This window comes from Vidua chalybeata, chromosome 6, assembly GCF_026979565.1.
Source record: "Vidua chalybeata isolate OUT-0048 chromosome 6, bVidCha1 merged haplotype, whole genome shotgun sequence".
Lineage (NCBI taxonomy): Eukaryota > Metazoa > Chordata > Aves > Passeriformes > Viduidae > Vidua > Vidua chalybeata.
Window position 1 is genome coordinate 32,747,904 of NC_071535.1, and position 15,024 is coordinate 32,762,927.

The window sequence follows — 15,024 nt, forward strand, 5'->3', positions numbered from 1 at the left end:
CATATACACAGATATTTAAATATTTTAAATAAAAATCTAATATTGGTCTGGCATTAAAATTTTCTGGTTGGGCAGCATAATTTTTAACTGGGAATCTTGATAGCAGTGGCTAAAATCTCTAGGCCTGGGTCAATAGGAATCTGTATTGCATTCTGTCAGGTATCAATCATGATACTTGCAGGCTCCCAGTTGTAGCATACTCTGCTCATATGATTTATAGAAGGTATAGAGGGGTTTTTTCTTCAGTTAGAGTTTTAGAATTTCATTATTCTTAATGTCTAAATCAGATAAGTAACATGTATTCTTTCAAAAATGTTAGTGAATTCAGCATGTAACATATATGCCAGATTGGTAATATATTGAGAAAGAAGTGATCAACAAAGCAAGCTTAAAATGCCATGATAAAGCGTCATTTATTCCAGAAATTAGAGTCTGTGTCTTTGTCCTTTAGAGGTGTCTCAGAGAGTCAAATTGATGTCTTGCATGTACTGCTAACTGATTGTGTGGAAATTTTTTTAAGTTCACTTTTTCTTTATTCTTCTGTCTTTTTTACCCATCTTCCCCCATTGTAGCAAATTAGACGGCCGGATGAAAGCAAAGGAGTTGCTAGTAGAGTTGGATCCCTCAAAGTAAATATGTTTCTAACATTTATTTTGCAAGTTTTCTTCTATAGCCTACACTTTTCCTTTTGAAGGGGGAGGTGTGGGGAGGGAGTGAAGGGGCTTTTCCATTTCTCACCATCATATCATTTTTATTTCAGTATTCTTATTGCTGTTGGGTCACATTTTGTTTGTTTCTGTGCTACACATAGAACAACCTATTGAAGGCAGGCTGCCAGTTAGGTAGCTTCGGGTGTCACTAGAAGTAAGAGATAATAACAACCTTTTTAAAGTGCCTTTGAAGTAATTTGGTGATCATGATTAAACCACTTCTCTGATCTGCCTGTTACATAGAGAAGTGATTTACTCATCTTCAAACTATTGCTTCCCATCTTGAAACATAATTAAACTTTTATAGTGTTCACACTTCTTGCATTTAATTCTGCAAAAGACCATTTCAAGAGAGTTGAATATTTCAAAAATATATATATAGCCTTTAAATTAAAAAAAAAAACAAAGTAAAGAAATAGCAGATGAAAGCTATTCACAGGAGACTAATAAGAATGGAGCCACTGTTTTGCTGATAGTATCTTCTGCCTTTTAATGTTTGTATAAACATACACAAATATTTAGATTGCTCAACAGAACAGGCAGATATCTAAACCAGTACCCACCATACACAGTGTTGCACCCTGATAAATGGTTTTGAACCAAGACGCTGATCATATTCTGTCCAAGCCATTTTGATCTCAAGAGTTGCCTCTATTTCAGCTATCCAGTTTTTCACCTTTTTCCTGCTTTATTTCCTTTTAGCACTTTCTCAACCACTAATTATTTATTTCTTCTTCTGCATTCTCCTTGCCTTTCCTGTCTTCTTGGTTTATGATCTTTTGTTTTGGTTTTGTATGTAAGTGTATTGCATTTGTTCCAGGACAAGCCATCCTCTCTGTTCTCTAACATTGTTCTACAACTGCTCTTTGTGAAAATGTTATTTCACTGAGCACAAAGAAAGGCAGGGAAAGGATTAATTATGCACCTCTTTTTAATTTAAATTGATCTTAGCATAGAAAAAGAACCAGTTGCTACTTGTTTATACAAGTTCTAGCTAGAGGCATCTGTAGCATTCCTCACTATCTGTGAGGCTTTATCTTTCCATTTTGTGTTTTGGGAAGATATTTTAATTACAGTGTAGATGAGAAGAGCAGTGTACATGAATGAGGCTCTGTTTCAGGGGGAGACATTCAGGACACTGAATTCACACAGATAAAAATACAAGACAGCCACAGTTTCTGTGCTGTTTTTGAAAATTCTGTTTGTGATTGCAGTGACCCGTGCATTTTGAGGCATCAGTCATCACATACAAATCTAGATGCATAATGCATGCATATATGCAGAAGATGTAGCTTATTTAGATGGTGGCTTTCACCTGTTATTATGAAGACCCATTGATAGCTCATTTTGGATTAATATTTCTTTATCTGATTTAATGCCATGACCTTAAATTTATATGTAGACAGAAAATCCTCCTTATAGAAAATGGGAAATCCTAATTGAGGATCCCAAACATGAAAATATTCATTTTATGGGAATAAAAATAAAAAAAATTAAATATTATATTTTAATAAAATAAAATGTATTTTATTAAATAAAATATTTTTCCCTAAAAATTATTTTTATGGAAATAAATTCTAGAACACAGCCTTACTAATAAATAAGAAAAAAAACCCCAACAATGTAGCAGAGGTTCAGTAGCTTTATAGTTCCCTTGATTTTTCTTTTTTTTGCCTGTAGTGAAGAAGAGCCATGGTAAGCAAAGATATCTTGCTTCCACATTCTAAGTTGACTGAGTCTTGTATGTCTGTGTTGTTCAAAGCACTTTGATATCTTGAAATGTTTTGGCAGAGGCAGTGAGAAATGCATTATGCTATGGTTTATTAAAAACAAAATAAAACGCAAAAACAAAGAGCAAAAGAAAAATGAAGGAAAAAAAAAACTGTGACAAGAGAACAGGTTGCTTTGTCAATTCATTTTCTGATGTTTACATGTAGCTCCATCGAAAGCTGGAGGAGCTCAGAGATCACCCAAAGGCAATGTCAAAGGATGCTCTCTCCGAGTAAATGTATGATTTCACTCGGTGATCTGATTTTTTTTAAAAACTTCTGCTGGCTGGTAACACCAAATCTGATTGGTTTGTCCTCTCATCCCCATCTTTTTCCTTTCTCTCTCTATTTCTTTCTTTGTATTTTCTTTCTTTTCTAGCTGGGGTTTCATTTTAATGTATGTGAGAAACCCGACCTGATGACAGAGTTTATTGTAAAGAATACCCTACTGCATTTTGAGTGCTAATCAAACTGCAGAAACTAAAAAAAAAAAAAAATCCCTTTCCAAAATCAAAGTTGCATATCTAAAAGTTTCCTGAATATTAAACTTAGCAATGAATAAAAGAGATACCCTTAATTTAAAGAATAAAAATACCTTCTGCCAGTGATTGATAGTATTACCTGAACCAAAAACTATGGCTGATATAAGGTAACCCAAAAGCATATAGGTTCACATGTACCTCTGTCTTTGCCATCAGTCTTTTTGGGTCCCTGTTTTATCTCACAAAATTGGTCAATATTTGGTTGAATGACAGCTATGCAAATTTTGTTGCTTGTTTTTTTTAGCAGACTAGTGCAAAAAATACAGCAGCATGTTTCTTCTGTGTCACATTTGTTCTTTAATGAAAAAAGTTGTGAAAAAAGATTTAGGATCTAGTATATCAGTCATGACACCCTATAAAAGTCACCCAATTTTCACAGAAACATTTAATAAAGCAAGTCAAATCCACTATAACAACACAGACAGCAGTTCACCTCATAAATTAAGAATAGGTTTTCAGCAATTCTATATAGAAGTGTCTTTAAGCCACATATTTTGCATAAAATGAAATTAGGAAAAAGTTTGTAGCAGAGTAAATGTGAAAGTTAATAACACTTTATCCCTTTGCACATCTGTCCACTGAAGGGTCTCTCAGTAATTTCTTTAGATTCATGTCCTCTTTGTCTTCTATACACTCTGTTGTCATCCTCAAAACTATCATTCTAATGCATAATCCACTAAGGTTATACAGTGCAAGATAATTTTTGTAATGAAAATTATTTGATAATTTTTGCCCCTTTTGGGTGCTTTTGCATATACAGCTTTGTATCTGACATACAGTTTATTACTGTTTATTGTCAAGTAGAAATTCTTGAGTTTATAATCTTTTGCAGGTCAAATACAAGGAAATTGAGCTGCTAATATTTTACAGTTTTCTGTAAAATAAATTTGATTAAAGGACAGTATCTTTTTCCTGGCAAATCCTTTAGGAATCAAGTTTTTAGGGTATAAACTGTGTCATATTTTAGATTTGGTGATAACTCACAATCAAGACAAAGCAAGATATTTTAAACCACTTATTGTTAAATTACTAATTTAGTACTTAAAAATAAATGTAAAGCCAGAAAAAAAATATATGTCATGAAACATGGTACAAAAAAGATGATCTAATCATACATTATTTCACAGAATATCACATGAGGAAAGATTTCAAACTAAAAGCTGTGACTGCATTAGCCATGGCAGCAGGACAACATGAGTTGTCATGAAATTGTTCTGTTCCTCTGTGCCACTTTATCTGTTATTTCATGGCCATATCCTCCATGATGGAAGTCAGTTCATTAGTAAGGAATATAAGTAAGGAATGTAAGTAAGTAAATAAATAAATAAATATTCCATATATTCTGCATATGCCTCTAAGTTTCCTAAAACAAGCAGAACACATTGCTAAAATTTGCTGCTTTGTCACTGCTCCCCTGATTCATGCAGTAATAATGGATGTTGTAGATAAGAGCATTTTAAAAGACAAAATGCACATGACTGATCAAAGAGAAGAAGTAGTGAACAGTTGGAGAAAAAAAAATGAGGGATCTGTTAATAGTTAATTTTAAAAATAATTTTCATTTTTTTCCTACTGCTTTTGGAAAGGGTTTTAGATGCAGGTTTTTGATACTTCTACAATGTGGCAAAAGTATTGAATGGTATGGGAGGGGGAGCATGTAGTATCTGATGGCCAGCTCCAGAAGTGAAAACTAAATGCTATTGCACAATACCATTAAGGTGGAACCTTTATTCCAGAATGAATTGCAAAGACATTCTTCCCAGATTAAGTTCAAAGGCCATTGGAAATATGTAGGAAACACTGGAATTCTGCAGAATATCACAGATGCCACCAAAAGTTTAGAAAGCTTGCCAGAGATCTGAAATAAAATTGCACTGAAAACATGCATGAAAGTTTCATTAATTAAGGATTTTTGGGGGTTGAATAGTTTTCCTTCAATATCAGCAGTAATGCATAGCCATATACAAGGAAGTTATGCTGACCTAAGTTTGGGTTTGCATTTCTTCTTGCCAAGTTCATTCATCTTGCAGTTCTTTTCATGACTTAATATTTTGACCCCTTGTAGTGACCAGTTTGACACTGAACTGTTTAGAAAAGTTAGTGTTCAGTCACTTGGACATGGTAGCATTTCCCCCTCTGAAATTAATGTAGCAGTAGCAAGTGCAATTGCTACTGACATTATCAGGGGGAAGGAGTTGACTTTGTTATATTTTATGTGTAATACCTCCCAAAATTGATACCCTTTTGGAAGTGTGGAATTTCTCTGAAATTCAACAGAACAATAATGCTTCAGTCTGTGCTTTGAAGATTATTTTTTTAGATTTTTTTTTTTTTTGTTTGTTTGTTTTTTGGGGTTTTTTTTCTTGTTTGGTTGGTTTTGGTTTTCATGGGGTTTTTTGGCAAACGTACAGGCTGCGAATTTCTAATACAAGTTTAATTTCTGCAGAAAAATATTATGGAAAGCCCAAGAGAAAAAAAATTATATCCAAGTACAGAGTTCCCAAGTAATATGCCAAACAATTTTTGGTGGCTTTTAAGCAGTATGGTTCCAAGCCAAAGATTCTGTTTTTTTTTTTTTCAAGAAAAATATTCTCAGAATTCATAGCAGTGGCCAAATACTTTCAATAGATTATGTTAAATGGAACCAGGATTCTACTTTTCTGTACAGATCTGTGTGTCTCAGAGTCTGTGGTCTCCTGCATGCATTTGCTCTTACTTAAAGTACCTGCTTTCTTTGGCCATGATGAAGGATTAAATTTACATGACTCTTATTCTTGATTCTGACATTCACTCAGTAAAGATCTGAGTCAAGCCAGTAAGGTCTTCAGACTGAAAACAAATTACTCTTACAGCATTTGAAACAAGTTCTCATTTGGTGTAAATAACTCTTTTAAAAGAATTCTCACAATAGTGAATTTCTGTGACTGACAATTTGACCCCTTAAATGGAATATTTGTGAGGGAAAAGAGCCCAAATGCCAGCACATTACCTTCACCCAACGTAATATGTAGGGGTTGTCAGGTAGCATACAAAATAATGAGAGCTGCCCCTTCTCTCAGCTGGACAGTCACTGAAGTTCATAAATGACAACAAATTTTAAGTAGAGTACGTGATAGATTGCAGAAACATCAAAGGAGCTTGGAAACGTATTGATATTTCATTTTAATAACACAGAAACAATGCACTTACAAAATCCCAAAATCAGACACATGCTTAAAAATGGAGTCCAGTTAGCAAAAAAAGCAATGACATAGAAACGATCAGGAAATTTTAAGTGTGCGGAAGATTAAACAGTCACATTGTGTGATCCTATTGAAGATAAACAGCAGTCCCTGTGGGCTGTGAGCATAATCCTTTCCTCAAGAACATTAGGTCAGTTTGGAACCACAGCACTTCAGTATACCTTTGATTTCATCGTTATGAGAAAATGAAACGGTACATTGAGAGCCTAGACATGTATGAATAAGAAAACAAGAATTTAGGGAAATTATGTATGTGTGTGTTTTTGAGTGGAGGAAGAAAAAATATAATAATTATTACTGGTATCTTATTGAGGGGAGTATTGTCATTTGCTTCTATAGAACTGGAACTATGAAAAAGAAAATACAATATTACTTAAAGTTATTTAATCCTAATTGGAATAAGACAGAAGTTAAATGGTTCCATTATTAATGAAAATATGGGTAATTAGATTACAGGATACTTTGACTAGGAAAGTGATAGCATTCTATTTAGAGTAGTTGCCTAAGAGAAGATTAAAGTGCACAAATGTCTAGCGTGCCCCTTGTAAGTTGGCGTGAGGAGTGGACAACATGAACCAAGTTCTTTAGATTTGTGTGGAGTATAGTTCCAAAGCTTCTGACCATTTTTGTTTCTGTGTATCTAGTTGCTGATACATAAAAAACCCATGCTGTGATGATTCTTGCTAATCATGCATTCTTTGGATCCTCACCTGCAAAACCGAGGCTAATGGTTTTTCCCATGCTGTTGAAAGACAAACCATGGGAACAATGGCTGGACATTATTTATGAAAATCTTGATTAGAGCCTCATCCAAAAGTCTTAGGTGAATAGCTGCACTCCTGTTCTGAGCAAAAGCACACCTTTCTTAGAAAGATTTTAAAGACGTCTTTCTTTTTTCTTTTTTTCCTATAATTATAAAATAGACTGTTTAAGAATAACACTTTATTTCTTAAAACTGTGTTTTTCAGTCTTGCTATTTGTTTGAAGGAATTTTCTATTTTTGTCTTAATCCTTCTCAGTTTAAGAAAACATTTCATCAGTTGAAGAAAATTCCGAGTGTGTGTGAATATTTAAGATGATGCGAAGTGATTCAAATTTCCTTAGCAATGTTATCTAGAAGAGCAAATGAAACACAGAATGTCAGAAAGGAGGAAAAATATTTTTGGAATATTAAAACTTCTTGAGGAAGAAAAAAAAAAAGTTGTATATTTAATGGAGACATAAATTAGCACAGATCAATGTGACTGTAGAAATTTCCTGGAAGTGATATTATATATTTCAATGAAAAAATATGAAATACACATTTGAAACTGAAAAATATTCTTGAAAGACTTCTTATGAATACTATGTTCTCTGCTCAGTCCATCATATACCTAAATCAGCAAGTGGAAAAACAACCTGTGTGGAAATCCTTGCTGAATTCATCTTTCCTACAGATGTATCCAAACTGCTGTACAGTTCATTAAGTCTAAGGAAGTTTTGCTAAGGCTTCTGATAATTCATTTTTTCACCCCTAGAAAAAAATCAAGACATGATTTTTAGTATATTTATAAGAACCATTTTTTTACATTTTGTTTATTAGGCTGGTTTTGCTCCTTCTTCAGACAGAGAAACATGAAATATTTTCACCCAAAGAAAGGATTTTTCTATAAATTACTGGCAAGTCCTTTTTTAATACTCGAGTTATGTCTGAGTGATGAATAGTTTGGAATAATGGCTATCATGTATAAACAAAATGTGTCTTGAGCAGTCAGTAAAACTGTAGGTTACCAATTAACTTGTGTTAACTTGCACTGAACGCTCTTGACAGTGGACAGAGTCCCTCAAGAATTACACACATGACATTGCTTAGGGGCATAATCTGCAGATTTCTACTGACCTATATCTGGCCATTAGTCATTGAACTTTGCAAGTTATTCTGGTTTTTGGGGCAGTGCGATTGAAGAAAAACTTCCTTGTCAAAATGCTGGTTCTGAGTATGTCAATACATAAAGATATTCAGAGCCTTTTATGGATTTTCACCCATAAGATGTATCTTCTGTAGAGTTAGAATAAGACTAATACTTTTAAATGAAACAGATCAGTAAAGTTTCATCCTAGAATACCTTATTGTCCTAAAGATAGTGTTGTCAGATATCTAGTGGACCAAGAATTTATATTTGTCTTCAGATTCATCATTAGTCTTAACTATTTTCAAATAGAGTACTTTTTTCCCTTTTAAGAAGCTTCCACCTTAAAAGGCATAAATTTGAAGTTTCTGAAATAGCTGGTCATGGAAAATTTATGAACCCCCTGCCACTACCTCAGTGCTGGAACCACCTATACAGAAAACCTTCTGAGACCCTTACTGCGCCACCATTTCTTTTTTAACAATGTTTTCTTTTCCCCACTGCACAACCAGGCTCGACTCCCTTCGTGCTCATCCACCTATAGTGTTTCTGAGGTATACTTTGCACGTGTTCTTTCACACAGTCGACCTGCTCACCCATCACACTTTTTTGATTTTATTTACTTTTTTCTTTTTTCTTTTTTCTTTTTTTTTTTTTTTTGCATTGCACTGTGCACAAGTGGGGAAAAATCAGCTGGGGGGGCAGATTTTGCATGATCAATCTGCAACCATGTTCAGCGTGGTTTTAAAATCACTGTACCAGTCTGAGACCACCGTGATGTATAGTTAGACAACTATTACATAGCATATGAGCATAAATTATATGATAAAAACATCCTTAGTTATCTCTTACATTAAGTAAAAATAACAAATTTACAGATGTCAAGGCTGCAAAATGCTTCACTTGTTAGTCTGACCCATTTTTGGACAGTGAAACTGGAAGGGCTCTGTAAAGATGGCCAATTATGATTGCTAATTACCTGAATGATTGCTAATTGCCTGAATAGATATAGGTGGATTATGATACCTGAAATTCATTATTAATTTCCAATGGTCTGGCTCAAGTCATTACCTGACAAAATGGATGTACCATTTTAAATACTTTTGTATCATGATGGTCTTCTATAATGAGGTATAGTACCATCTTAACAAGAATTGAAAATGAAAAGGCTTTCAGTTGTAAATAGAATGGAGAAGAAAGAAGAAATACCTTAAGATAAATTAGAATTCACAACATCATGGGAAAAAACAAAGTTTATAAAATACTGTAAAATTAATTCCATGGCCTGCTGTGTAAAGATTAGATTTCAGCATATTATTGTAATTTATAAATGGATCAGTATCAAAAATATGGACTTAAGCTTTTCTGCTATACTGAATCAGTCTTGAGCATGTATAATTACTTATCCTGCATTTTAAAAGAATCCCTTAAAGGTGACAAGATCCCATAAGAAGTTAACAGTTTGCTCTACCTCACACTGTGGGCCAGGTTCTAGACCTGATCTGAATGTTCTATTCATGAGCAATATAAAAAATGCAAACATAAAGAGCTCACCTACTCAATCACTTTATCCCTAAGCAGGAAGACCCGTACCTTGCTGACTGTTTGTGTAATTTGTTCTCAAAAGTTTCAGCTTCTCAAGCAGTCATTCCTAGCACTTCCTTATCCTTAGTACTAAAATGTTTTCATAGATTCAGTGTATGAGTAGGCAAAAGGTGTAATAGAACAGTTTTTAACAAGAAAGATGCTTACCAGTTTTTCTGTCGTAGATCTGTCTGGCTCTACTGGGAGACAAGTAGTTTTAAAAATAATCAAGTATGTGTTCTTAAAAACACCTGATATGTATTCTGCAGTTCAATGTGCAGTTCACTGTATTATATGAAAGCGTTACTGTTTTTATCATGATTATCATCAAGCCACCAATATGGAATAAATAAGTTATATTAGACTCAGGTGCATACAAAGCTACTTTTTTCTAAGCTAATACCAGAAAAAGCAATTAAGTTTAGTGCTTATGGGTGCAAGGCAGAAGCCATTATCACTCCATTCTGAATATCTATATGAAATTAAGAAAAAGGAGTTGATCGACAGGCATTTCATAGTTCATATCAGCAAAAATTACAAACATGCTCTTACAGATGATGAAGTCAATAAGTCACTTTGTCCTGAGGTGACTTTGTGATACTGAATTGTATCCCCATTCATCTGTTTAGCCCGTAAATAAGTGTTGCACCTTTAAGACTGGTTCCTAGAATGAAGTGGGGGGAGAAGAAGAGCACAGATTTTTCTCCTGAACAGATAGTGGGAAGGGAGTGAATTTTGTCCTTTAGGAGACATCCCTTTGGAAGTTCCTTTCCAAATTTGTCCCAAACAGGACACACTTTCAGGGAAATTAGAGTCTTCTTGCTTTGCCTGCAACTTAAGTCATTTGTCCTTCACCTTATGGAGGGATCACTGTCTTCAGGAGAAATACAAACCAACATATTGCAGCTGGTTACTCATCAGCATATATGGGTCTCCTGCTTGATCAAATTCCAAAAACTTTTTTGCTTTCTCCAAAACTATCACTGCTTTGCAATTTGTGCTCAAGATTCTGCTATCTGAAGTATCAAAGTGGCACTGCAAGACTGTGCAAGCAATTCATCCTTTATACTCTGTCCAAAGGCAAGATCTTCATATCTGAACTACAAATAGCCTGGCTGTCTGCTGAACCAGATCTTGTGATGCAGTAGCTGATCAGAAGTTCATGCTCACAAAACACACAGTACAAGATATAAAAAGCACAAGGTATAAAAAATATGGATACATTATTCTCTGGTGGCAGACTACCACCCTGTGTGTTTTGCAGCAGAACATTCAAGCCACTGACAGATCCAAAGACAAAAACCAATTGAAACTGAAGATGTCTGTGGCAGTTGTAACTATTTGAAAAGGCAGGAAGGGATTGGAGGTTCTCTGAGGTCCATAAAGGATTTGTAGTCTAGTTTCTATCTTTAAGAGGTTCCTCATTCAAAAATACAGCTTAATGTCAGGATGCATATCAAACAATGTTCAACATCATTCTCTATTATTTTGGAAAATGGGAAAGGCTGCTATGAGTAAACAACATCTTGACTTCTAAATTATAAGTGTTGACTTCCCAAACTGAAGTGTTGTTAAATCAACTCCAGAAGCCTGTCAGTAATTTTGATCATGGGAAGAAAATTAGTAATTGTCTCATAATCAGGGGAAGAAAAGAACGACACTTCTGATAGGATCTCAAGGGGGTTTTTTGTGTCCACACATATTTCTGTGGTTCTTATTAAAAAAAAAATATTTTTCTTAATCTAATTCTTAAAGCATCAAGTTTAGACCTTCTTAATGTTCTGCATCTGAGTCATCATCAGATAGCTTTGGACCTTCAGAGGATATCTGGAACAAAATGGCAAGAGAAATGGAATCAGTGCTGAGATTTCAGCTGAACCTGCCTTCTGACAAAGGTACAATGAAAGATTAAAGAGATAACCTCATATAAATGATTTCTGAAATCTCATTTTAGGAAATAGGTGGATTAGATTAATTGTAAAATTTCATCACAATTTTAATTGTTGAGAAAAGATCTGGAATTGGATTAACTAGCACTTGCAGAACTCAAATTGTAAAAAAGCCAAGTCAGTCTACTGTAAAGGATTTCCTGTCACACAGAAGGTCTTTGATTGAAGAAGTAAAAGATCTTCTAGCAGAAGACAAACCGGACCTGTGTATTTTGCATGGTGAAGTATTTGAGGTAGAATTTGCTGCCTGTTTTGTTCATAGAAAACATCCTAGTAGAGGCTATTTTGCATCTCAGAGTCCAATAATTAAAAAAAGCTTCTTTTCATCTGTTCATTTTATTATCACCAGTAGCATGAGTGGAACTCCAAATGTGGTCAGCTGATGCCTATTTGAGAGTAATGGGCAGAAAAATTTTAGAATCTTCTACTTACTTTTTTGTACAGAGAGGTTTGTTGAGTTGCAGGCATTATGGTATAGAAGTATTATACACCCTCATAGCCCCAGTCAGCTCCTTAACAATTCCACTTGTCTGTAATGCAGTCTTGAATTTGGTTCAATTCAGTGAAATTGAAGTGAGTTTCTTTAAAAAGAGATTTCCTTCTGTCAAGGGAAGTAAAGCTTTAATTCTCTAAAATGATATGATGATAAAATATAAGTTTATATTCTCTTTAAATTTCACATTGTGAAATTAAATTTTTCAACCTCGATGAAAACCAGTTAGCTTCATGCCTATAATTTTTGTGGATGTTAGCAGGGCTACTTAAATTGGTTGTCTAAGAGTTAAATTATTAATTAGGACTTATAATTACTTAACAGATGTGCAGTATGGTATGTGTAGTATAGATATGTAATTTAGTTATTAGTCAGTTGTCACTAAACAAGGTTTATTTTTAAATAGCAGTAGTTCACTTAAGATATCAAATCAGCTTCACTTAAATTTTTAGAACTACTCTGACATCAGCTTGTATCTCAAAAATATCATTCACAATGTAAATTGGACAGATTATTCAATGAAGACCCATAGTTTCCTAATTTATAAAATTACATTTAAGTAGTGTTATGCAGTGGCACCATTTTTTATTCTCATTTGTATCTCAAACTTTCTATTAGCAGCATCAGTTTCTCTCTCCCTCTCTCTCTCCCTGTCCTCTGGCTTTTGCATGTGCTGTGTGTTTGGCTAAAAGCGTAATGAAGGAAACCTATTGATCTGCTTGTTGGAAGCATAGTGGCAACAAAATGCTTATTGCAGTGCTACTCCCTGCTTTCCAAAAAATAAAGTTTTTCAAAGAGGAAGACACTCAGGTCCATAGCTTGTCATGTGTTTTATTTAGCCTCACTGAGTGGTTAGAACATGATGTCTTTTGTTGTGAAAGATCTGCAAAATACTGCATTAGTTCTCTCTCCCACAAAGAATATTATTTCTGTAAAGATAGGTTTGGAAAATGTATTGGCTGCATACTGATTGATGGGATTTAATTGTGTACTTAGCATTGTTAATAACACAGCAGAGACCTGTATTATCTTATTGAGAGTCACCAGTACAGGGAATTAAGGAGCAGTATTCAGAGAACAAGAGGAAAGACTATTTCCTACAATAAGTAGTAGACTTCAGAAGACCATTCAGATTTTTAAGTGCCATAGGTTAAAGTATTTTATATCGTGTACATTACAAAATGTTGTAAATAACTGAATCTTCTTCTTCAGAATTTAAGCCAGGTAAGAGGCTGATTCTCCTTCTGCTTAGACTAGTTTGACTAGAAGGCAGTGCTGAATGACCAGGAACTGCAACTCTGGCTTTTAGATGTTTACCACCAGCATAGAACCTGAATTCAGTTTTAGCTACAGGATGCTAAGTTCCCTGTTGATATCTGTTGTAAATCTGTTCTACGTAGTCCAAATGGAGTAAATGTAAGCAGAGCCCCTGTTCTTTTCTCTGATTTCATGTAGAAGTCCAGCAGATAGAGAACTTGGTTCATTACATCTGACATACAAAAATATACTGAGCCATTGAACAGAAATTTCTGCATTAAATTCAGATTCCCTATCTTGTTGCCTTATGAATGCCATATACTTTGTAGAGATGCTCTTTCAAATTTGAAATAATGTTTTTCCAATAAATAAATGAACACAACCGAGCCAGTAACCATTTGGGGGTTGTCCAACCTCGCTGGCACAATCTCCTCCTGGTTTTCTGTGGTTTTGATGTTTTTGCAGTTGCAAATAGAACAATGAGTTTATAAGTAAAATTAGAATTTATAGGCATTTCTCTTTCGAACATGAGCAAGAACTCAGAGCTTTCTATTTGGCAATTGCCAAAAGGATTGCATTTTGATTTGCTAGTACTATCACCTTATTCTATGGTTAAGAAAATTAATTAATTAAAATTTTTACTTTTAGAGGAACGCAGTTTCCTCAGTGCACATTAAAATGCAAAAATGTATGAAAAAACATTCTTCTTCCTTATTCATAGAAAATAGTTTTATGGGTGCTATCTTCATTCATGATATTAGGATTAGTTTAGGATTAAGATTACAAACATCTTCTCTAGTATTCTCTTTGTCATATAAGAATAGAGTATGGCAAAATGTCAAAGTTGCATCAGGAAAGACAGTGTGTTATTGCAATAATCTGATCAAAATATACATTAAGAATTTTGATTAATGGCATCAGATAATTTTTTTTAATTCTTTGACAAATGTTACTATCTTTTTACTTTAAGTACTATTTATCTTTACTCAACCATTGCTGAATCTCAAATTAGATTCATTATTAGTCCATACATTCAAAATAGAAGCAAAAGGTTACTTAAGCCTACACCTTCTCTGTGCATGGTACTTAGCTTTTGACTTCTGCCAAATAAAGTTATCCCTTCATATTAACATTTTGCACTTTCATTCAGTACTAATAGGTTCAGTTCAAGCACTAAGTTAATTTACAAAAAAAAAAAACTATTTAACATTTGGGAGAGTGGTAAAAGATAGGGTTTTGAACATCATCTCATTTAATGTACCAGGTTTTGGCTTAAACCTTATCTATTCAACCCAACAAAATTTTAATACTTTTTGTTGATTTATGTTATGGTGAAATGCTTTCCAGATCTGCATTTATCAGAAAAAGGGCAAAAAAAAAAAAATTCTATCCTTCCCCATCTGGAATTTAAAATTCCCTACTTTTTGTTTCAAGACAAATCTTCCTGTTTCAATTTTTAGTTATTATTCCCCCTTGCTTCTTGTGCCACAAAACAGGAAGACATTTCACCTTGCCTTATGGTACAGATGTGCAATCCTTTATGAAACAAATTAAATCGAGCCAAAGAGCTATCAATGCCATTTTCATTT

General features: G+C 34.0%; 1 protein-coding gene across 20 annotated transcripts in view; it reads left to right on the forward strand.

Annotated features, from left to right (window-relative positions):
• The window catches only part of GPHN (gephyrin), a 275,204-nt gene that overhangs the window by 199,421 nt on the left and 60,759 nt on the right, over nt 1-15,024 (forward strand). For 9 of the 20 annotated variants that reach the window (XM_053945523.1, XM_053945528.1, XM_053945527.1 and 6 more), the window contains 2 exons: nt 573-629; nt 8,665-8,706. The exons of 5 other annotated variants lie outside the window; for them this stretch is intronic. In XM_053945523.1, the coding sequence (XP_053801498.1) occupies nt 573-629; nt 8,665-8,706 (99 nt within the window). The remainder of the gene's footprint in view (nt 1-572; nt 630-8,664; nt 8,707-15,024) is intronic. 6 more of the 20 variants (XM_053945526.1, XM_053945529.1, XM_053945534.1 and 3 more) reach the window with 1 other exon arrangement.